The sequence below is a fragment of the Melozone crissalis genome, unplaced genomic scaffold (genome assembly GCF_028551555.1).
Source record: "Melozone crissalis strain CALT ecotype California unplaced genomic scaffold, PUWL_Pcris_2 ptg000007l_1, whole genome shotgun sequence".
NCBI lineage: Eukaryota > Metazoa > Chordata > Aves > Passeriformes > Passerellidae > Melozone > Melozone crissalis.
The window spans coordinates 19,415,045-19,438,779 of NW_026535785.1; the positions used below are offsets into that span (position 1 = coordinate 19,415,045).

At 43.6% G+C, this 23,735-nt stretch overlaps 1 protein-coding gene across 1 annotated transcript in view; it reads right to left on the reverse strand.

The window, feature by feature from the left end:
* LOC128951169 (transcription initiation factor TFIID subunit 4-like) overlaps nucleotides 1-17,913 on the reverse strand; it is a 152,408-nt gene extending 134,495 nt beyond the window's left edge. The window contains exons 1-2 of the mRNA XM_054296421.1: nucleotides 16,908-17,913; nucleotides 13,041-13,213 (exon numbers count right to left, since the gene is read on the reverse strand). Coding sequence (XP_054152396.1) covers nucleotides 13,041-13,213; nucleotides 16,908-17,913 — 1,179 coding nt within the window. The remainder of the gene's footprint in view (nucleotides 1-13,040; nucleotides 13,214-16,907) is intronic.
* Nucleotides 17,914-23,735: the final 5,822 nt, after the last annotated feature.

Below are 23,735 nucleotides of genomic sequence, written 5' to 3' on the forward strand. Positions count from 1 at the left end.
CCAGGCAGGCATTCAAAGCCCCAAGGATTCCTTACAAATCAGTCCAGCAACATCATCTACTGGATATCAATCTTCTGTACTTGGGGGGAAAAAGGAGGAAAGAAAACAAATCAAATAAATCTACCTGACATCTGAACAAACCCCTTTTTTTGTTTGTATAGCTTTCAAGATTTTTTAAATCTTGACTAGGGATGCCTTCCATCCTGAGATAGCCCAGAGACAATAAACAGCATCATCATGAAGAGGCAGAATTATCTGGTTTTTTTTGTAAGAAAGACCACATAAAGCTTCTCCTGTTTTAAACACCCTACACCTCTTTTCTTCATTATAAAAATGACCAAGTATTTTAAAATTCTGGTTGAATGAAATTATATCTACCTAATGAGTGCTGCATTTCAAATATAAATATTGTGTATCTAATTCACTTGCTTATAATCAATTTCCAGCCTAAGAACATAGCTTGCCTGTGATATCTGCACCCTTATCAGTCTGGGCTTCCAGAAGTGAGGATTTAGGAAAAAAGCAGATAACCAGGGGCACTTCTGGCAGCTATCAGCTTCCAGGCAAGAGCTGCAGCCAGAAATCCACAAATACACAGTGAGACTGCAGGGTAGAGAATTTTTCTCAGCTAATAAATGCCCATTTTTCATCACAGGAACATACTTCAAAATAAAACTGCACATAATTAAAATATAAATTTTCACTATTATAATGCCCAACTAAGAATGTATTCCCACGTGCCAAACCTCAGCAGCAAACTGTGAAACTTGGAAACTAAATTCACCCTTGGTTTTAAAAATCAATAGTGACAAAAGCCTTTAATAGAAAATGGCAGTAAAATCTACTAAAGTGCTGGATATGAAGAAATCCCTCACCAGCAGAGAACGGCAAACAAAGCAATTCAATGTTTTATTAACATGGTTCCAAAATTTAGAAGGGTTAAAAAGGTAAGTCTGAAATGAAGGGATGAGAAACATAACAAGGAATAGCCTGGAGAAATCCTTAAAAACCAGGGAAATGATCTTCAAGTGACAGCTACAAGTTGCCAGAAGACACTCAAAGGATTCCCAACATGAATGGCTCAAGAATTGATAAAAGTTGTTTAGAAAGAAAACCGTGTGTTTTCTAACTTGCATACAGATCTCATGAGAAAAACATTAAAGAGAAAACAAAAATTATCAACGTTATTTTAACAAAAAATCACAACCCAGTGTGTCAATTTCCCCTTGGATGAATCTAAAAGAATTCATCGTGTTCCTTGAGGAAAAGCTGCTGAGGTTTGGTAGGATGCTATAAATTCTGAAATTACCAAAAGAGTTAGAAAGAAATACTTTTTAAAATTATTTTTATTAGATAAATCAGATGTTTTTACATTCCCTAAATACACAGAAGTAGCACTGAAGAGCCTTTTGCCCTCTGCTCAGACACTGCCAGGCAGGAAGCCAGACCATGAATGAGCAGTCAATGAATGAGCTGCTGCTGCTGCTGCCCAGGGGGACACTGGAGCTGCATGTGGACCCAGGCTGAGCTGGCTCTGTCCTCACAGCTCACAGAGGAAAAGGGAGAGGAGGATTCCAGGGGGGACAGCCTGGATATGAGGGGGTCCCAAGGCTTGTTCTGCCTGCCCAAGTCACACAGGTAACAGCGACTCTGATTTCAGGGTGCAACAAGTCACTTCCACTTAAAGCTGTCAGAGCACACTGGAATTGTGCAACTCTGTGTCCTATAAATTCACTCCTTAGACAACATCTCCACTTTCCTTCTCCCCAGAGCTCAGGGCACATGAATAGGGAGGCAAACCTTGGGAGAGCTACACCTCCACATAGACCTGAGCTGACTCTGTGCACACAGCTCAGGGAAAGGATGATCCCAGGAGGGACAGCCTGGGAGGGGAAGTCCCAAGATTTGTTCTGCCTGCCCAAGTCACACAGGTAACACAGGTAACACTCTGATTTCAGGGTGCAACAAGTCACTTCCATTTAGGCTGTCAGAGCACACTGGAATTGTTCACAGTGCAGAAAAACTCTGTTTCCTATAAATTCACTCCTTCAACAACCTCTCTACTTTCCTTCTCCCCAGAGCTCAGGGCACATGAATAGGGAGGCAAAGCTTGGGAGAGCTACACCTCCACACAGACCTGAGCTGGCTCTGTGCACACAGCTCAGGAAAAGGGAGAGGAGGATTCCAGGGGGGACAGCCTGGATATGAGGGGGTCCCAAGGCTTGTTCTGCCTGCCCAAGTCACACAGGTAACGGCGACACTGATTTCAGGGTGCAACAAGTCACTTCCATTTAGGCTGTCAGAGCACACTGGAATTGTGCAACTCTGTGTCCTATAAATTCACTCCTTAGACAACATCTCCACTTTCCTTCTCCCCAGAGCTCTGGGCACATGAATAGGGAGGCAAAGCTTGGGAGAGAATCCACTGTACCTGCTGTGCACAAACAAGCTTCTCTGTACTTCAAGGAATACACAAGGCTGCGTTTGAAAAACCAAGTCACTTGAATATGGAGGAAACAATCAAAATAACCAAGGATTATTTGTCAGTGCCAAGGCAGTACTGTACCAATTGTAGAGACTGCACTGCATATTCAAACTGTCAGAGGTTATTATGCAAATCCTTGGGAGCAAAACTTGTATTTTGTACTGTAGAAACTGACCAACCCTGCAGGTACCAGCAGCACAGGCTCTGAGCTAGAGCTCACTTTTGACAAGTTCCATAAATTTTTCATGATCATTCCTGTCAATAAACTTGGCCGCTATCAACCAAAAAGAAGAAAAGACCCCAATAATATATGAACAAACACTAACATAAAAGCCAACAGACACTAACACAAAAGTTTTTCACAATACAGATTGTGACACCTCTTTACATGGCTTTCCAATACATGGCTTCACTCTTATGCAAAATTCGATTTTCATTAGATCTTTAAGTTTAGATTTAAATTTGCAAAATCTGAAATGAAATTCAATTTTATTTCCAATCATTAATCTAGAAGACTTATAAACTCAACAACCCATGCTAAGATGCCATCCGAGATGCCTCAAACAACCAAGGGCACCGTCTAACAAAGAAACTGAAGTGGGATCACAGACACGGGCAGAAGCACAAGCTAAAGGTCAGATCTGGGAGCTCATTTGCACTGGGCTGGCACAGCCAGGTTCAGGTGCTGGGGGGCTCTGTGAGAAGCTGCCAGAAGCTTCCCCTGTGTCCAGCAGAGCCAATTCCAGAGGCTCCAGGACAGACCCGGCCCTGGCCAAGGCTGGGCCCCTCAGTGACAGCAGCAGCACCTCTGGGGACACTTGGGAAGGGGAGGAAATGCCCTGGAGCTGCAGCTGGCTGAGAGCAGGGAGGGTGTGTGAGAGGAGCAGCTCTGCAGAGCCCAGGGCAGGGCAGGAGGGGCAGGAGCTGCTCCAGGGGCTGAGCTGAGACCCCCGAGCCTGGGGGGCAGCCAGGGAGAGGCAGCTGAGACCCCCAGCCCTGGGCTCAGCATGGAGCAGAGATCATCCCCTGCAGAACAGCATGGAGCAGAGATCATCCCCTGCAGAACAGCATGGAGCAGAGATCATCCCCTGCAGCCCTGGGCTCCCCCATGGTTCACAGATCCCCCTGCAGCCCCACACAGGAGCAGGGGGTGCCTGCAGGAGCCTCTGACCCCGGGAACCCCACACTGGAGCAGCTCCTGGCAGCACCTGTGGAGAGAGAGGAGTCCAAGCTGGAACAGCTTTGCTGGCAGGAGCTGTGAGCCCACAGGAGAGCTGGGCTGGAGCAGCTCCTGAAGCACCAGGCTGGAGCAGCTCCTGAAGGATGCAGCCCATGGAAGCACCAGGCTGGAGCAGCTCCTGAAGGATGCAGCCCATGGGAAGCTCTCAGCCTGCAGAAGCTCAAGGAGCTCACTGTCCCTGTGGGAGGGTCCCCACACTGCAGCACAGGAAGATATGAGGAGCCCTTGCCCTGAGGAGGGAGGAGCAGCAGAGACAACCTGGGATGAGCTGAGCACAGCCCCCATTCCCCATCCCCCTGCTCCACTCAGGGCAGAGTGGAGAAAGCTGGGAGTAAAGTTAAACCCAGGAGGAAAGGAGGGCTGAGGAGAAGCTGGTTTAAGATTTAGTTTTTATTTCTCATTATCCAGCTCTGATTTGATTGGTAATGAATTAATTCCCCCAGTCCAGCCTGTTTTGCTGTGTCAGTAACTGGTGAGGGATGTCTATCCTGACTCCCAAGACTTTCCTTACATTTTCTCTCCTCATCCAGCTGAGGAGGGCAGGGATGGAGAGCCTCTGGTGGGCACCTGGTGTCCAGCCAGGGTCAATCACCACATAATTTTTCAGTAACTAACATACAGCCTTTCCTCCAGGCATGGCTGTAGTCTGAACTGCTATTAATCCATTAGATGTTCCCCATCAGCAAACTCTGCCTCCTGAGAATGAAACTTCTGAAGAGTCCATGGAAAAGCTCCCCAAGCTGACTGGCTGCCTCTCAGTTCCTCTGCCTCCAGTTCACATGAGCAACCACTTCAATGTCAGATGCAGAGAAATTTTTTATCAGATTTGATTTTTTTTCAGCCTAGTAAAAATACAGAAAAACTGCCCCAAAGTATTATCCCTTTAAAAGCCTAATATTTGCACAATTACAGAAAAATTACTGGAAGCAGCTTCTCTAACAGCAGAAGCAGAACCTTCACTGCCACCACAGTGTCACTGAGTGGAGCATCAGAACCCAAAGCAGGGAGATGCTGCTCTGTTCCCCATGTGCACAGTGTCCCTTTGGGATAACAGGGCAGGAAAACACTGCAGCAATCACACAGGACAGGCAGGGGAGCCTGGGGCCACAAGAGAAAACCCTCAGGACCAGGGGTTCTAAGTCCAGAACCTCAGAAACTGCTGAAGCAAATACTCATCAAAGCACTTTCTCATGCTCTGGTCAAGTGGTTGGTCCTCCTACAATCACTAGGGTTCATCCAAAATATCTGGAGAATAAAAACCAGCTAAATTTTGTCACTTCAGCTGGATTCTACTCCTGCCTCTAGTTCTTAGTGCTGCCTGTAAATACAGATAATCCATTGTAATCAATACTCTTATGTATTAAATCCATGTATTTATAAGTCTCCAACTTGAAACGTGGAGTTTGTGACCCAGAGTGGCCATGGCTGCAACAGAACACAATAAATGAACCAGGATTTTTCATTCCATATTTAAAATAGAGACAATTAGGCTCCATTTCCTACTTACAAAAGGAGGCCAGTAATCCCCTTAAATGCATTGTTGAGAAAGTTGTTATAGGGATAAGCTGCACAAAAAAACCTGCTTGGTTATTAATTCCCACTGCAGAGGGGGGCAACAAGTAAGCCTGAAGCAACCCACTGTACAGTGGAAAAAAATGTTCTATAAATCTTCATTAATTAGGCCTGTCCAGCCTACACACTGTAGAAATTAAAAATAACAGTAGTATGTGGTCATGCACATACACATGGCAGCCACTGAGACAGTGCTCAGGAACCTCCTTTATAGCACTTGCTCATCTTTGCATGTTTAATTTACAGCCTCACTAACATTTGAGTGTTTTCTAAATTTTAGAGCTGTGTCAATGCTAGAAAAATGCAAACAGTATCAATTTTAAGTACTGAAAACCTATTGTCTGCTTAATACAGAAGAGAATCACTCATTGTGAAGGAAAAGAAGGAAAATAGTTTTGTGGTTAAAGCACAGTAAGGACCACACATTTCTTACTCTCTCTGACCTGCCCTACCACCACAAATGTGTTCTCAGAAACACTGCAAAGAAGCCTAAAAACCAAATATACAAAAGAAATAGTATGGAATAGTTTATCTGATGACAATGGCAGTGCACCTTAGCAACTACAAAGATTTATCTATCTGCTTAAAATTTCTGCAAAGAACAAAACAAGAATTTGTTGGAAAAGCAGAAAGAATGTGAGAACAGAAAGAAAAACAAGAGTCAATAATGATAAATAAGTGAGAAAAAATTACCAAAGTTGCCATAAAAATATAACCAGTGCTGAAAACCCAGGTATGAGTGTTTGACCAGACCAATCTCAGATTTGCAAGGCTTGGGAACCATCAGCAGGCTCAGAGTGCCCTCAGCACCAAGGAAGGCACAGCCTGAGCTGCTGCTCACAGTGTGTCCCACAGCAAAAACAAGGCACAGCCTGAGGAGGGGATGCAGGGCCTGGCACACCCTCAAAAAAATTTTTTTCCTCATTTTAAAAACAGATGGCAAAGTGAAACTTAACAAGAAGTGAGTATCAAAACACAGAAAACAAAACAGTGAAATTCATTATATAAAATTCCAATTCAAAGAGTAGAAGTTAGAAAAATACCTAAAGCAAGAAAAAAGAAAGCTAAAAAAACTGTAATTTTCTTTAAAAAAATATATCAGACTGTTGAGACAACGAAAACAAAGCACTAAACCATCAAACTTCACACATAACTGCCTTTTCTGATCACTAAAAATATACAAAAAACTTAGTAATGAAAAACACATTTTGAATTAAACTTGAAACAAAAACATCCATAAACTCTGAAGCCAAATCCATTTGCAGCAGCAGCTCCATGAAAACTCCAATATACACTCTTTCACCTGCTCTGAAGTTCCAATAACAGATATTCCAAAATAAAATACTGTGGGCCAGGCTAACATTGGTCTTTCCTGTATGATATCCACTTTATATTCTTAGTTTACAGCAGCACTTTGTCACTAACATAAAATAACTGCAATAAAAAATTATTTTAAATAAGCAACTTTTTTTGCCATTTGGTTATGAATGTAAGCTCACCTGGGTATTAAGATAATGAAAGCCAGTAAAAAAACACATCAAAGGCATGAAAAGCCATGAAGTGTACAAATGAAAAATGCAGATAAACAAAAGAAACACAGCAAAGGAAAACTAGATGGCAGCACCTCCCTATTTTTCACAATTTCACAAGTCTAGAATTCAAAACAAGATATGGAGGTAAAAATGTACTGCAATCTAATAACCAGTTTTAGAAGACTTCTGAATTTATTTATTGTTTCTGAAGAATATAGTAGAGCAAGTAAACCCACACTGTTTGAGCTGCTCATACTACAAGAATTCAAAGCAGAAGTCTTCTAAGATCAATTTAAGTTCTAACCAATTATGACTTGTTTCCTAAAAATCCTGTACCTTAGCTAATATTCTAAAGCTGATTAAATTTTGGCAACATTATTAATATTCAGCTAGAATTAATGTCAACCAAAAAGTAAAAGAAAACTAAAATCACAAAGAGAAAATAGTTAAATTAAAATTATGCACAGCTAAGTCAAAAGCATCCAAATAATGTTTTTCAAAAGATGTACATTATCACTTTCACAGTACAACAAACTTGCACTTTTTAATGCACCCAAAGATTTTTATAATACTCAGGGAAGATCAACTATTTCCATGTAAACCCTGAGATACCAATTTACAAAAACCAAACAAGCCTCTTGTAACTGCACCGATATGAAAAATACTTTTAATATACCTGAGTATTTTGCAATTTTTCTCTAAACAAAACAGAACACTGGAGAAAAACTGCAGCTAAGAGTAGTTAATATCACAGAATTGTAGATTCATTTAGGTTGGAAAAGGTCTCAAAGGTCACTGAGTGCAACCATTAACATTGCCATTACAATCCTATGCAATCTCATAGTTTGAACTAAATTAAAACTGTTATTTGGTACAATTGCACATACTCATGTTTTTCTTGAATATTTTAAAGATACCAGGAACACTATAAATGGAAGATCATCAAAATATTGAATACATCTCTCAGTTACTGCAGTCTGCAGTGCTGTTACTGCCAGGCTCTGATTCCCTGGATGTGTTTCAGTGCTCCTCTGGGCTGAGTGTGCTGCAGACACCATCCATCCATCCATCCACCTGTCCCTCATCCATCCATCCTCCATCTGTCTGTCTGCCCGTCCATTCTCCATCCGTCCATCCATCTCCATCCATCCATCCCCCTGGGACATGTGTCCAACCCCAGCATCTACCAGCTCAGCCTCACACTGACCCAGCTGAGACCCTTCCCACAAGGCTCCATCCATCCATCCATCCTCCTGGGACACCTGTCCAACCCCAGCAGCTCCCAGCTCAGCTCACACTGACCCAGATGAGTGAGACCCTCCCCACAAGGCCTGTGCTTATCCCACCTGCCAGTTTTCCAGAATCCCACTAAGAATGGAAACAATCACATTTTATTCATGCTTTACACAGCAGCAATTAGGAGGAGCATAATTAAATGTCTAATCAAAGATTATCCAAGTCTTCCCTTCAGAATGGATTTGCCTCTCTTCTCCCAAGAATCTAATACAAAAGTGTACCAAAGCTCTACATCTGCCTCTACTCCTGAAAGCTGCAAAACATAACACAAAGGTACTATAAACAGCAGAAGTCACACAACTTAAAAAGCAAATCCAAGCAATCAAAGAATGAGAAACATCAGATTTAAGTGTGCTGTGCCACTCCATTGTGTGCCTTGAGTGCCCAGCTGAAGCATTCATCATGGCAGGACTGAAATCCCTGCACACCCACAGGACACAGCAAGGTGGGAGCAACAGGAGTTATGGATCTCAGTCTTTCTGAACTCTTGTCCTTGGCACTGCAATCCAAACTCACCTTCTTTTATACTTAGGAAGGGAAGAGGGGTGGCTCTATCCATTCCCCACAGGGGTAAGTACTACTGTATAAAAATATTTAACTTCTGAACCTTCAACACCAGAACAGGCAAGGACAGAGCCACTGTCCTTAAGGAAAGCCTTTACTTCAGCCCTCACATCAACTCCTCAGGACACACACACTACACCTTCCTTGTCTCAGCAGCTCCCATTGCTCCCAGAGTATTTTACTGTATAGAGCTCAACTCAATCACTGTATCTTCATCCTGTTGTTTAAGACAGTTTTTTTCAGATTAAAATGCAGAATGCTTACATTTGTAGAGCTTAGCATTGTATTTGTGTCACTGAGTTTGCATTTTAGCCTTCTTTTAGCCATGTAAAAAGTCAGCACTGGTGGAAACTTGCAGTGTGTCTTAAGGATTCTAGGAAACAATATTTTATGAAGAATGTATCAGAAAAAGACATGGCCTTCATACCTGGATACCAGCCCAGCTGCTGGAGTTAGAGGAATTTTCAGGGAAAACCTGGTTCATTTTCCTCCAAAACAGCTGTGAGCAAATGATAGCCTTGGGTATGGAAAGAAAAATCCTGCTGTAGTACCCAGGCTGCAGAAGGGGTTTGGAATCTGAACAGCTCTGTATGTATTGGTCAAGTTGATCTTATTTCAGAACATTTAAAACATTGCCTTATTTTCCCCTCCTCTTTTAAGAGTGGAGAAATTACACAGTTGTCAAGGGGAGAGAACCAAAGAACTTTCAAATTTAGATGAACACTTGGGAGTTTTTCAGACACTCCTTCTTCTAGTTTTAAAAAGAGTAATTCCAAATCTATTTTATGCTCTCCAGTTAGCACTTTCAACACTTCTTAATGAGTTGCCAAAAGTAACTGCCAGCTTTTACAATTTCTTTGGCATTTAATATATTGTATTTTACATCTAGCTGTATAGCTCACAACAGACTTTTCACCACAATAATTATTTAAAGTGTATAAACAAATGAACACTGAAAACAATCACTTAGCTGGGTAACTTGTGACACCTAACACAGGTTAAAAATTAGGACAATCTGCAGACCAGTAACCCTGATACCCATAAAGTATGAATGCCATATCTTCTTCTGATACATTCTTCATAAGATATTATTTCCTAGAATCCTTGAGGCAGACTGCAAATTTCCACCCCTGCTGACTTTCCACATGGCTAACAGAAAGGTAAAATGCAAACTCAGTGACTAAAATACAATGCTAAGCTCTACAAATGTAAGCATTCTGCATTTTAATCCAAATAAAACTATCTTAAAATAACTGAAAAAAGATACAGTAATTAAGTTGAGCTCCATACAGTAAAATACCAACCATCCCACTAATATTAGAAAGAAAAGTTAAAACTCCATAGCCTGGCATGTTCATCCATCCCAAAAAACACTTTGCAGGATCCAGGCAATTAATGTTTATATTCTGTCTTGAACTAATGGCACCAGAATTTTCCTTTGTTTCAGTCACAATGGACACCATTGACTCTTGAACATTGATACTCTATACACATAAAAATCTAGCACATTATTTTTGATTAATTTTAAACTTCTTCTGGAAATTTTAATTCACTGAATTCAGCTTTCTGACCACCAGAAAGAAATCCTGAAAGAAAACAGCTTAATTAAAACTCCCTGAAAAATTATTTTTCAGTACACATAACTCCCTTTATTTAGAACTTGATCTCTGAATCAACTACTTATAATAACTACTCAAACAAATAACTGACATTTCTAAAACCTTAGCATAATATTTATCATTGAACATTTCATTTGGAAAACCAATAAACACTCTCTGGTTTTAAACCATCCACCTAATCAAATAAAAGTCTCATGTCTAGTTCTGATTAGATATATCTTTAGAATTTATATCTTTACAATCTTGTTTTAAGAGGCTGACAAATACAATTTTTAGAGAACACTCTAAGGTCAAACATATATAAAACATAAGCGTAAGACTCTGAAGATCAAATGCAGAGTCAGGGAAGTTCAATGTAAATTTCCCAAGGGTAATATTAATTATTTCCTAACCCTGTTAATTACAACAAATACAGAAATGATGCAGTACAGTTTGGGCAGCTACCACTAAGATTTTCAAAGGAGATGAATCCTGACAAGGTACAATATCAATATTCTAATCCCCCTACACTAAAAAAATCCAAGTTTTGAATTTTGCAAGATAGTGATGATTCCTAAGGCCTTGCTGGCTTCCTGTGTTCTGAGCCAGTGTTTTAGCAGCAGGCAGTGCAAAGAACACCTACAGTGCAGTGGGGGTTCATTCACCTGGGCAGAACCCTGAACAAAACAAACACAACTTTCTAATACCTGAACTCTGCAGATCCCAGCTGATCTACAAACACCTGAACATCCTCTCCTCACTGGTTTATTATTATAGAAATCCATCAAGTGGGATTATATCCCTTCTGCAACATTAACTGCTCCATACAAGCAGAGAGCAGGTGCCTGAGATCAACATGATCTGCATTTGCTGTGCACTCATCTTGAGGCTGACTTTGGGATCCAAACCCAGACTGAGCCCAGAGCCAAGCAGGGGATCTGCATTTCTGCACACTTCCTTCCATGTGCAGTAAAGATTATTACTCAGAAATCTTCAAATTACAAACAATTTGTTAATATCTGTTATGAATGCTTCCATGGTGAATTTAATTCACTATTAATTAATACTGGCCACATAAAAACTAACAGTACACAAGAAAAATAGCTAAAACTAACATGGATGCCATTCTTGGTACAGTCCCACCACACACCTGTTCTGCATTTACACCATGCACTTGTCTCAGGAGCCACTGCTACAACATCTGCTTGTAGTAATTACCAAAGAAGTGACTGCACTTTGCAAAGAAAGGCCCCAACAACCAAAGACACATGTACAGGAATTCAGGAATTGGCTGCAATTTTGTTGTCATCAAACTAGTAAAAAAAAAAAAAATCTGTCAACAAACACAGGCTTATCTCTGTGTTTACTCTTCCTGGAATACATTTCTCTTTGAAGGTTTCTACAAGTCTTATTCTTCCAGATACCACAAATTTAAACATTATATGGTGCCTTTTCTGCAAAGAGTTCTTTAACAAATTTCATCCAATACTGCACTTGCCTCTCTTTTGAGAGTATAAAGTTTTTCCAAGTGTTTCCAAGCTTTCATTTATGTCTTTCCTGACCCTGAGCTACAGTTCTCCTAGGTACACTCACTTCTAAAACTTACATTCTAGTTGGCTCTGTGATTTATAGATTACCTTGTGTTTCTATTTTCCATTCTCCAAATTTATTCCAGCTTACTTCTCATCTGAAATGTTTATTATTGGTTTCAGTTTTGAATTAAATTTAAAAATCTTTTAACTACAAGTACAGTGCAATACATAAAGCATAAAGAGGAAAAGTAATGAATTGATAAATAATGGGAAATAACAAGTGAACTTATTTCAAGCAACTTCTACAAAAACTACAAAGTTGTAAAGGCACCTTTTTCATCTTTCCACACAGAATTGCTTATCCTTCTGCAAACACACACCTTAGGCAAAACCACCCTAAACTCTGCCTCTTATTGCTATGGCACAGCAGCCCTGCACTGATCCAAGATCCAAAGATGTTTGTCTCCATATTTCAGTAAAATAGCTCAGTTCTAGCCTTAAATGGCCCCAAGCTAAATTGCCTCTCTACAAACTTTCAAACCAACGCAGCCTTCAAAGAAATTTTTTTAAAAAGCAAAAAAAACCCAAAACCAAAACAAAACACCAAAACCAAACCAAACAACACAAAACCACCCCACATCCACCCTAGAAGATAAATTAGCTCCAAGTTCAAATCAACACATTCCACTGATGAGTTTGAGACAGGAAAGCACTCTATCCTATCAATCCCTAGAAAAAGAGAAATGTACTCACAACACAGGAAAAACTTTCAGTGTAGACAGATCACAACCAGAAGCAAATTAGAAGAATCAAATTTTTCTTTTGAATAAAGTATATTTTAAAAGTTGTTTTAAATTTATTGCAAATCCTTGGAGAGAATGTGATTGGCTTTCTCTTTTCTAATGTGCAGTGAAATTAGCTATCCTGGGATTCAGCATGCTGGGATATCACAGTGCCTCTGATTCAGAGCAGCAAGGGACATTTATTAAACCACTGATACACAAGACTGAGCTTTGCAGCCTCCAATCATCTCTCAGACTCTCTAAAGCAGATTTTTTCCTTAAATAATAAAAAAAATCCTAGGCCTCATAAAATAAACAACATTTGAATAAGTATTTCCTGTTTTCACAGCAAAAAGGACAGGAAAGCACAGTTGCAGGAACATATGAGGTAATAATGTGTAAGACATAACGCACCAAAGGTAAATGAAGCCAGACATACCTGAGCTGTTGAGAGGCGAAACACAGGGCCAGTAGTGGGCACAGAAAGCCTGGGTGACATGTTGGCAGGACCCTGTCCCTGTGTCTGCACCTGGGCCTGCATCTGAGCCTGTGCCAGGGCCTGCTGGGGCACCATGACGAGCTGTCCCGCGTCCGTGCGCACCAGCACCATCCCTGGGGGACAAGAACAGTCAGGGCACAGCAGGGACAGCACAGACACAACCTCTGACCACAGAGTGCACAGCAGAGGGCAGGTGTGGCACTGCACAGCATTCCTGGAGTGCATCTCTTCTGGATTCCTGTGTAACACGAGATTTCATCTCAAAGAACAAAGGGAGCCCCCACTAGCAGACCCATTTCAGTCTGGAATTTAAATAACTGCAGTTTATGGAAAGCAGGGATGAAAGAGGCAGCCACTGGAGTGTTTGGGGGACAGTGATTTCTGACAGTCTAGTCAGGGTCAGGAGAACAAAATTAGAAATAAATGCTCATTAAAAGTAAACTCTAAGGACGAGGCAGCTGCTGGGAACACAACTGAGTACAGGCGGACCAGGGACCAAGACTTTCTACAAGTCTTACTCTTCCAGATACCACAAATAATGTTAAAATTTGTGATATCTGGAAGAATAAGACTTGTAGAAAGACCCAAGAGCTTTACTAAACAACAAGCAAATATTGCCCACACTTTGAGTGTACAACATCTGAGATTTACTTAACCCTGAGCACCAGCACATGAATCCATTTGGTACCCAGCATCACCATTTGGGAGGCACTCACTACCTGTCCTTTAAACACAACAGTAAACACTGCTGGCCCAGAGAACCAACACAACTCCTCAGCACACAAACACACAGGGCAGAAACCTTAGAAAATTGGCAAGTGTTTTCTAACACTTTCTGGAAGTAAATGATAATTTTTTTCAGATTCTTTTCTTGTAAAACACCTCACAAATAGAGGCCTTCTACACAACAGAGCCATTGCCATCAAGCAGTGCCCAAAGTTTTGGAGACAGCAGGTCAGAAAAACAGAGTCAATGGCTAAGTTCGTCCATGGATCCTGGAGTTTCACACATTCAAGGTCACTGCAAAGCATGTAATGCTCTTCTCCTAGTTCTCTCAGAACTAAGAAGCAGTTCTCCAGACAGACTATTAAAAAGAATTTCCAAGTTAGTTCCAGAGTACATTTTAATAATTTAACCTACATAGGACACAACAGGTCAAATAAACAGAAAAACATCTTGTCTGCAACTACTAGAGAACCAAAAACTAAAAACCTATGAAGTCACTTTGAATTGCTGATAACAGGGTCAGCAGACACTGTTCCTACAACCTACCTCTGTGTGCAAATTGATTCATGTACTTTTTTAACTTTCCAAAGGAAAATGAAGAAGGTGAAATCTTATATCCAATTCTAAAGGTAACATCTTATATCCAATTTAATTGTTAACTTCCCAGTTACAACACCTTGCTAAAGGGACACAGTTTGTACAATACCCTGAGGATAAAGAAATTCAAACGCTCTTATAACAGATTTCAGAACCCTACAGCAGGGAAATCTTTCAGTCTGACATGGAAAAACCAAATCCCAATTGTGGGATGAGCATGTAGAGAACTGCAGCACACATAAAAGCCCTCACTCAGAGCTGGGTGCTGCCAGCCAACCTTTCCTGCTACAAACACAAACAGAAGGCAAATTTCTGCCACTATAAACTAAAGACTCATGGAAATCAAGTTTAAGGTAACAGGCATACAGAGCTACAGCAAGGACCACATCCAAAAGCCATAATAATAACTCTCTCTCAAAGCCAAGAGTAATTTAAATAAAAAGTTGAAAGAAACTCATTAAAAACTCATCTAAAAGGTAACTTTTAAGGTCCATTAGCCATTTAAGCACCAAGCTTCACAGTTTATAGTTGCAGAAAATCCTGCAAGCAGCTGATGTATTTGGTATATGCCATTCCTAAACCATCTGGACACCCGAATATGCCAAGTGGCCAAACGGGTAATCACTGCTGTGATCATGACTGTGAACTTTATATAAAAATCCTCACAGGATAATGCCTTCCACACATTAAAAAATACATGTTCTCTCTGCATTACACAGATTCACAGGTGTGTTCTTAATTCACCTTCCCATTTTCTAAACCTAATTCTGAATAGAGAAAAACGGAGCGGAAATGACAAATGAATTGAAACACGTGCCACAAAGTCTCCATCAAATTTCAGACACAATTACTACCACAAATGAATAAATGCTCATGTGTTAACATTATATTTTAATTTATTTGGAGGACTACAAATTCCTGTTACTGAGCAGCTGGTGCAAGTTAGAAGCCAGTTAAATGATGAGATTCATTTTACCTTCCTGTCAGTCACATAAAGATGAAATGCACAACTTAGGAGCATTATCTGCTAAAATAACCCCTTCTCAAAAACTGATTCTAAATTTCTGTTTTATATAGAAGTTTGCTGTAGGGGAGTTTCAGATTAATTATAAATGATCCACCAAGTTAAAAACTCAGAAATAACATTGTATTTTCGGAATAATTTCCTTTTAGAACATACTATCTTCATGTTTATACAAATTGAATGGATTTCCAACTATCTTGCGATAAAACAAATTTGAATTAAAACGTTCTGGTGTATTATGTCCTTAACATTTCTTAAATCCTGGATCATACTGTTTCCAAGTTTCAGTTTTCCCTCTTCTGTTTGAAAGTAACAGATCAAAGTTTTGACACAATGAACTTCAGAAACTGTGTGCAAAGTTACAAAGCACAGTTATCATCTGCACGGAGCAATCTTCAGCACATTAACAAAGGGAGGCAAAGGCTAAGGGCACACAGTCTGGACAGCAACTTATCTGCTTCAAGTTAGTTGGGTCTTCACAAAACCACCAAGATCTGCATGTTTGGAGCAGCAGATTCTGGAGGATTGTTCATAAACTAGGGCAAAACACACAACTACTGAAAGTCCACTCAGAAGCAAACTACACTATAACATTGCTGCTCTACTTAGCTAATAAATATCAAATATTTCAAGAAATAACTGGAAGAACTCAGTTATTTCAGACTACATCAATAGGTCCACATCTTAACATGCTATTTATATTAACAGGAAATAAAAGAATTACCTTAAATGCTATATCAGCTCCTAAATCAAGAAGCCATGAAGATACCGAAGTTTTTGCAATGTGAAAATCTTAGTAGGGGATCACAGCCCCCCTCAGATGAAACAATACATAGGTTAAGAATAGGAATCATGAGGATGAAAGGATGCTGGCTTGGTTAGCTAGCAACCTTGCTAAAATTAAATTTTTAATAATTAAAGTTTAAAAACTTAGAGGAGTACAAAGAGGACATGATTGCTTCAGAGTTGGAAATAATATCTGGTGATGTGAAGACTACCCTCACACAACAATAACTTTATCAGAGTTACTGAGACTATAAATTTTAGATTACACACATTTAACACCTGGTTCAGAGCAGAAACCATTCTTTCAAGCAGAAAAACTTCTCAAGACTATCAACTGTGAAGCAGAAGTCTTTTAAAACACATGTAAAGTTACCCTTAGCATCCTCTCCAGCTTTTTATGCGCTGTCCAACCACACCAACACAGGGTAACTCACCGTGACCGCCGCTCTCCCCAGGACAAAACCAGCAACTCACCCACAGCAGCTGCAATTACCCTGCATTAGCCGTACCAGTTACACCCTAATTAGCGGCAGCCGCTCCGGCAGACGGTGCCTCAGACAGGTGCCTCCTCTTGGGTTTCCAGCAGCGGGGACCTGACAGCTCTGGGGGGAAGGAGAGCCCCGGGCCAGGAGCACAGGGTGACAGCGAGCGGCGGGAGCGCAGCGCGCACTTACCGGGCGGGATGGTGAAGCCGGGCGGCAGCTGGATGGTGGTCTGCGGCGGCGGCCGCACGATCAGCTGCGGGGCCACGATCCGGGGGGCAGCGCCCAGCGCCGGCCGCGGCGACACGGCCTGGGGGGCGGCGGGCAGGGCAGCGCCCGCCTTGGCGGTGACCGCGGGCTTGGGCGCGGCGGGGGCCGCGGGGGCCGGCGGGGCCGAGCCCGGGGCCGGCGGCGCGGGCGCGGGGCCGGCGGCGGCGCCGAGCGCGGTGACCGCGGGCAGCGCGCCGGGCGCGGGCTGGGGCTGCGCGGCGGCGGCCCCGCCGTGCCCGCTGACGGGCGGCACCGCGGCCGGCCGGGCCCCCGCGCCCTCCCCGTTGGGCGCCGCCTGGCCGGGGCGCGGCGCGGGGGCAGCTGCGGCGCCCTCGGCCGCTCCCGCCGCTCCGCCGCCCCCCGCGGCCCCGGGCGCGCCGTCGGCGGCGGGCGGGCTGGCACCGGGGCCGGGGCTCCCCGCGTCCCGCGCGGCGGCGGCGGCTGCAGCGGCCACATGGTTGTTGACAGGCTGGGCAGGGACGGCGGGCTGCGGCGGGGCGGGAGCGGCGGGGCTGCCGCCGCCGAGAGCCGCTCCATGTGATTGCTGCACACTACTACTGTTTACACTCGCTCCCCTCCCCGCCGCCGCTGCCGCCGCCGCCGGGGGAGACGGGGCCGGGAGAGGCCCCTGGGCGGGGGCTCGGCTCCCCGCGCTGCCGGGGTGCCCCGCCGCCTCCCCTGCCCCGGGCGCGGGAGCGGGCGCGGGGCGGCCGTGCTGCTGCCGGCCGGGGCTGCTGCCCCCCGCCAGGCTCCCCTGCTGCGGCTGCTGGGACGGGGTGGAGGTCCTGGGCGGGGGCGGCTCGGCGGGGCCGCGGCCGCCGGCCAGCTGCGATTCCAGGGATCCCACCAGGTCGCTGAGCGCCTTCTCGTCCACCTCCTCTGAGAAGAGCAGCATCTCCTCCAGTGGGTCCGACGCGCCCGCCGCCATCTTGCGCTGAGCTGGGAGCCGGCGGCGCTCTGCGCATGCGCGGGCCTCTGCCGCGCGCGGGGCACCATGGGAGGGGCCGCCACCTCCGCCCCGCCCCGGGGCGGGACCGGGACCGCCCGAGCGGGAGCGCGCCCAGAACCGGGACCGGGGACAGCAACAGCCCGGGCGGGAGCGCGCCCAGAACCGGCACCGGGACCGCCCGGGCGTCCCAGCGAATGCGGCCGCCTAGAGAGAGGGCGGCGATGCCCCTGGGGAAGCCGTGGGGCGGTAGCGGGTGCAGGGAGGTGCCGTAGGGGCAGACGCGGGGTGTCCGCAGAGGCGGCGGCGGCCGGCGGGGCCCTTCCCGTCCCGAGCGAGAACCGCCCCGGCTGGCCCAAAGTGGGGATGTGCAGCGGGCAGAGCGGTCCCAAAGCCAGGATGAACTGACCCAAAGCCCGAGGCACGCCCAGCTCACGGTTTCACTGCTCCGCTCTGCAGTTACCGGGATCCGCAGCTGCTGCCCCAGGCAGACCGCAATGGCTGCAGTGATACAATTTCCTAACGGGGACGCTGTTTCAGAAGATTTAGAAAACAAAAATAAGGCTCTTTGCATCGCCAGAGCAGCTGCCCTGGCGTGCTGCTCCCTCGGCATCCTCGCGGGAAATTCAAGGTAGTTAATTTTGCTGTTATCGCACTCCTTTGTGCCCTTTTCCCACCAGCGCTTCCTCACGCACTCTGAAATACCTTAAGAGAAAGACAGTGGTCCTAAATCATCGGGTGTCACAGATATCTTTTATGAAAAATCCTTTTCTTAGGATTTTTTCTCCTGAGAAGCTGGGAGGCCTCAGGAACAAAATGTAAGCAATGGTTATCTGCTGCTGTGGAATGCAACAGGTGCATCTGGGATTGGTCTCATGTGGTTGCTTCTAATTAATGGCCAATCACAGTCAGCTGGCTCGGACTCTCTGTCCTAGACAGAAGCTTTTGTTATCATTCCTTATTATTCTATTCTTAGTTAGCATTCTGATGAAGTCCTTTCTTCTATTCTTTTAGTATAGTTTTAATATAATATATATCATAAAATAATAAATCAGCCTTCTGAAACATGGAGTTAAATCCTCATCTCTTCCCTCAACCTGAGACCCCTGTGAAGCCTGTCCCAATCGGGTTTTTAACTAATGACAGTGTCTTTGAGAGGACCCTGCAAATAAAAACACTTTCCCGTATTAATGACACACAAGGGGTGACCATGGATTTGTGACCCTGGCATCAGCTTGGGTTCCATCTGTCTGTGCCAGCCTGCAAACTGGGATGTACTGGAGCTGCTGCTCTGCTCTGAAGTGGTGAATCATTCCTCATTTTGTCATCTCTCAGGGTTTTCCAAAAATAAAGGAAAAGGTGCCTCAGTGGATAAGGCATTGAACAGCTCCATGCTCTGGTGGGAAGGAGCAGGGCTGGCTCAGCTCCTCTCAGTCCTGGCTCAATCTGCTCGGCCCCACCGTGTGTGACTCCTGCTGCTCAGTTCTTCTCAAAGCAGGTTACATTTTTATTCGGGGTACTTCTTCCTGATTGTCTTTTAGGAGAGAGTTCATGATGCATCAAAAGAAACCACCTAAAAATGCATTAAACATAGGTTGTACCAGTTTAATTAGCACAAGTTTCAATGTCTCCTGAAATTAAACCAGTGCATATTTCTTCAAGAAAGTGAAAATCCTGAAGGTCCAAAGGTGTGGTGGGGTGTATGAGCAGGAGATGGTGCAGTGCATAAAAGGGAAAATACAGCAGTGTTTATGAAAAGCAGCATTAAGTGTACACAAGAGCTCTATACATCAAAAATTGCTTAGAAAATGTGCATTGCTTTAGTGGAGTGCTACAGCTAAATTAAATTTGGATTTGTAACAAATGCTTCTACCTAGAAGTTTAATTAAAACATGGTAGATATTAACATTCCATTTGCTATTGTGCAAATATAAAGAATAATTATTTGGGATGGAAAAAATAGAAATTTATCCAATATTACTTTTGAGTCACAGACTTAATTGATTTTATGAGGGAAAATTCCATACAGTTCTCACTTAGTTGCTCCTGAACTTCGTTTGCATGCAACCATTTCCAGAATTTTCATAGGAGAATGGAAATCTAGACATATGATTCTGCAATTAGCCCTGACTATGAAGCAAATTTTAGTGCCCATTTTTCTAATACTGTGGCACTAAACTGGTTATTTCCATAAAAACCACCCTCAAAAAAACTCAATTGCTTTGTAACTTTAGAAGCTAAAAATTATCTCCTGACTGGACAGAGAAAATGGCAAGTATTAAAATTTGAATGTACATTTGTGTGTGGGTAATCTGTAAGGCATTAATTTGTATTTCTCCCCAGTCCTTTTAAACTGAGCCATTTTATATATATAAACACACAGGGTAAGGAAGTGTAATAGAATGTTTTATTAAAAAAAACATGATATATACTGACTCACACTGGACTTCCTTCAAGTCAAGAGGTGAGGATATACCTAAGAATGTGTATAAAATTGTTGCTGAAACTGCCTTTGGGCTTGAGCTTTTGCATAGGCAAAAATACTTCTAGTAAAGTACAGGATGTCTGTGAACTTTTGTATTCATTCTATTATAAAAATATTTTCCAAATATTTTCATGCATTTCATCACAAAAACAATTTCTGAATATATTTGTTGCTCTTTCGTTTTTCAGAGTTATATATGTACAGAATAAAAAAAAAAAAATCTGTGTTCATCTCATCTGATCTTTTAAGACACAGTCTTTCCTGAATTATTTTCTGTTTCAGGTAGAGAATGGTCTTTAGAAAAGTTAACTTCCAACCATGGTTTCAAAGTTGCCTGTAAAGAAAATTCCCCTCAGAATTGTTGAGCTGCTCTTCAGTTCCCAGCACTGCTCAGGCCTGCTCACAGCCCAGGTTTGTCATTAATAACTCACAAACACAAAATATTAATAACAGCAAAGTCCCCCTGCCCTGTTCATCTGCATGGAGTGAGAACAGGGCAAGTAATCTATTGTCTTCTACAGAAGTGAAAGTGCTCAGAAAGGAGCACTATTCTCCTGCTTATCTGTCCTGGGTTTGTCTCAAATACACACTTTCAGTGCCTTCAAAGATACAATTTAACCATCTTAAGTTTAAATTTAATATCAAGATGCTACCTACCAATTCAGATAGGATTTTGAGATAACTTCTTAAAATGAAGAACTCTTTATCTATGTTATTGAAATTCACTTTACACTATAAAAATATTCCTTTAGCTGCTCATTTTAAGTATGCCATAGAAATTATCAACTCCAAAACTCCAAAAATTATAAACTCTGTAAGCATACAGAGGAAGAGAAGAAACCCTTCCAAACCATCCAGTTGTGGAGAGAAGAAGGAAATCAGATTTTACAAAATATATTTGCTACCTTATGGTACTAAAAAGTGTTTTTAAAAAGTTTTTAATATTTAGGAGATCTCAAATCCTGAAATGGAGAATCTTCTCTCAAGTTTGAAATGCTTTCATATCATTTGCTGAAATCAAGGAGCACAAATCACAAGCTGTCTTTACGGTCAAACTTGCAAAATGAGCACATAAAAACACCTGGATTGTTTTAGTTCTCAAATTGGAGAGCACAAAGATGACTAGAGTACTAAGAGCTGTCCTAGGAATAGCATAGGTGTGGGTTGAAAAAGACCTCTAAGCTTCCCTCAGCACTGCCAAGGCCACCACTAACCCATGTCCCCAAGTGCCACACACATGATTTCCCTCCAGGGGCTGAGTCTGCCCTGGGTAGTCTGAGATGCCCTTCCAATGAAGAAATGTTTCTGAAATCCAACCTGAACCTCCTCTGGCATCACCTGAGGCCGTTCCCTCTGCTCCTGTCCCTGTTCCTGGGAGCACAGCCCGGCCCCCCGGCTGTCCCCTCCTGGCAGGGAGCTGTGCAGAGCCACAAGGGCCCCCTGAGCCTCCTTTGCTCCAGGCTCAGCCCCTTCCCAGCTCCCTCAGCCCCTGCTGGGGCTCCAGCCCCTTGCCCAGCTCCCTCAGCTGGTCTTCATAAGATTTCTGCTCTAGATCCTTCACCAAACCTGGGTCCCTCCCTTGGAAGGCAGAATATGTCTACATTTAGTTTAATGTACTTTGGTTGCAAATAAATTTAATTTTTAAAATGGCTTGTAGGAACTTTGGAGCTTGCAAAACTAATTGTAAACACTTGTTTAATAACCTAGGCAGGACTTGATGATGAGACTTAGGAATATTTGTTATCAAGAGGGTTAGAATTTAACCCTTAAGTGTTTCAAGGGGTAGTTTTCTATTCCTAGGCATTTGTGCAGATTTATTTGTCTGTTTTGGGTTTTGTTTTATTTTTGTTATTCATTCTGGCCAGCTTCTCTCTTCCAGAAACTTACAGGTTGTTTCAGAAAAGGCTGCTAAGCCTGTTCAGCCTAAGGAGAGCTGAGAGGGGCCCTCACCCACCCTGGGATTCTGTGGAAAATAAACCCTGACAGTTTTCCATTTGATTTCTGTTCTGAAATGCTCATCTATTGTGCCCCAAGCTCAAAGAAATGTCCATTTCTATTTCCTCTTCCATCTACATAATCTTGGAACCCTAATTCTATAAATGTAGCATGGAAAGCAGACATATGGTTCTGCAACTAGTCCTGACTATGAAATAAATTTTAGTGTCCATTTTTCTAATACTGTGGCATTAAATTGGGTGTTTTCATAAAAATCCTCTCCAGTTTTGAGAGGCAGATGAGAGAAGTCTTAGGAAGATGTACACCAGAATTTCTTTCCCTTTTCCCTTTTCCCTTTCCTTCTCTTGTACAAAGCAGCAGGAAATCCGTGTAACACAGCCTGTAGCTGATGCTCTACACTGTTTCCAGCCTCTCACCTCCTCTAACAGAGGTTGAGACTCAGCCACAGACCAGCCTCTCTCCTTGTAACAGAATATTTGTTATTTCTCTAACCAGGAGCTTTACTTTGAGCTGAATTGCAAATGCAGATTTCCAACAGTGGTGTCCCACAGAGTTGATAGGGTCTATGCGGTCATTTACAACAGAACTTTGCCTCACATCTTTCAGGTGGGTCAGGACACGCTGGGAGTAAAGCTCCCTGGGCACTCCAGTCCTCCTGGGACCTTCACAGCCAGCTCAGCTTGGGCACAAACCCCCAGGAGCCCAGCCTGGCTCTGCTTAGGCACCTGCAGGCCCTTCTGGAAAGCTTGGCTTGATGTTGCATTTCAAAGCCTTTTCTGAACAGAACACTTGCTGAACCTTTGCAATGTGATAATGTCCAGCTGCTGAAACCAAAGCTAAGGCACCTTTCAGAGGCTGGTGTTTGTTGTGGTGTATTCCAGGGGGCTGAGGCAGTATTGTGGCCTCCCACAGAAGCCTCATTTGCGATTCTTATTTAAAATGCACAAATGAAGTGTAATCACAGCATCGTGAGGCGTTTGTGTGTGTTTGCTTGTACTAAAAGGGTGTTTTTGCAGGGTTCATCCCACACTTTGGTCAGGATTTCATCAACAACTGTGCTGCTCAGTGCTGGCTGCAGGATGTGACTCCGAGCACAGTGAAAGGGAATCCCGGTGGAACAGAACCGATGTCATCCCCTGCTCCTGCTGTTTGCGCTCCCCCTGCCCACGGGAGTCCCCGGGATTCGCCGTTCAGCGGGCGGGCCCCTCAAACACCCCGAACCCCCAAAACCACCGAAGCGGCTGTCACTGCCCGGTGACCGCTCGGGGCTGCGCCAGGGCCGGGGCTGCCCAGCGACCACACCGGACAGCCGGGCCGAGCGGGGCCAAACCGAGCGGGGCCGGGCGGGACCGGACAGGGCCGA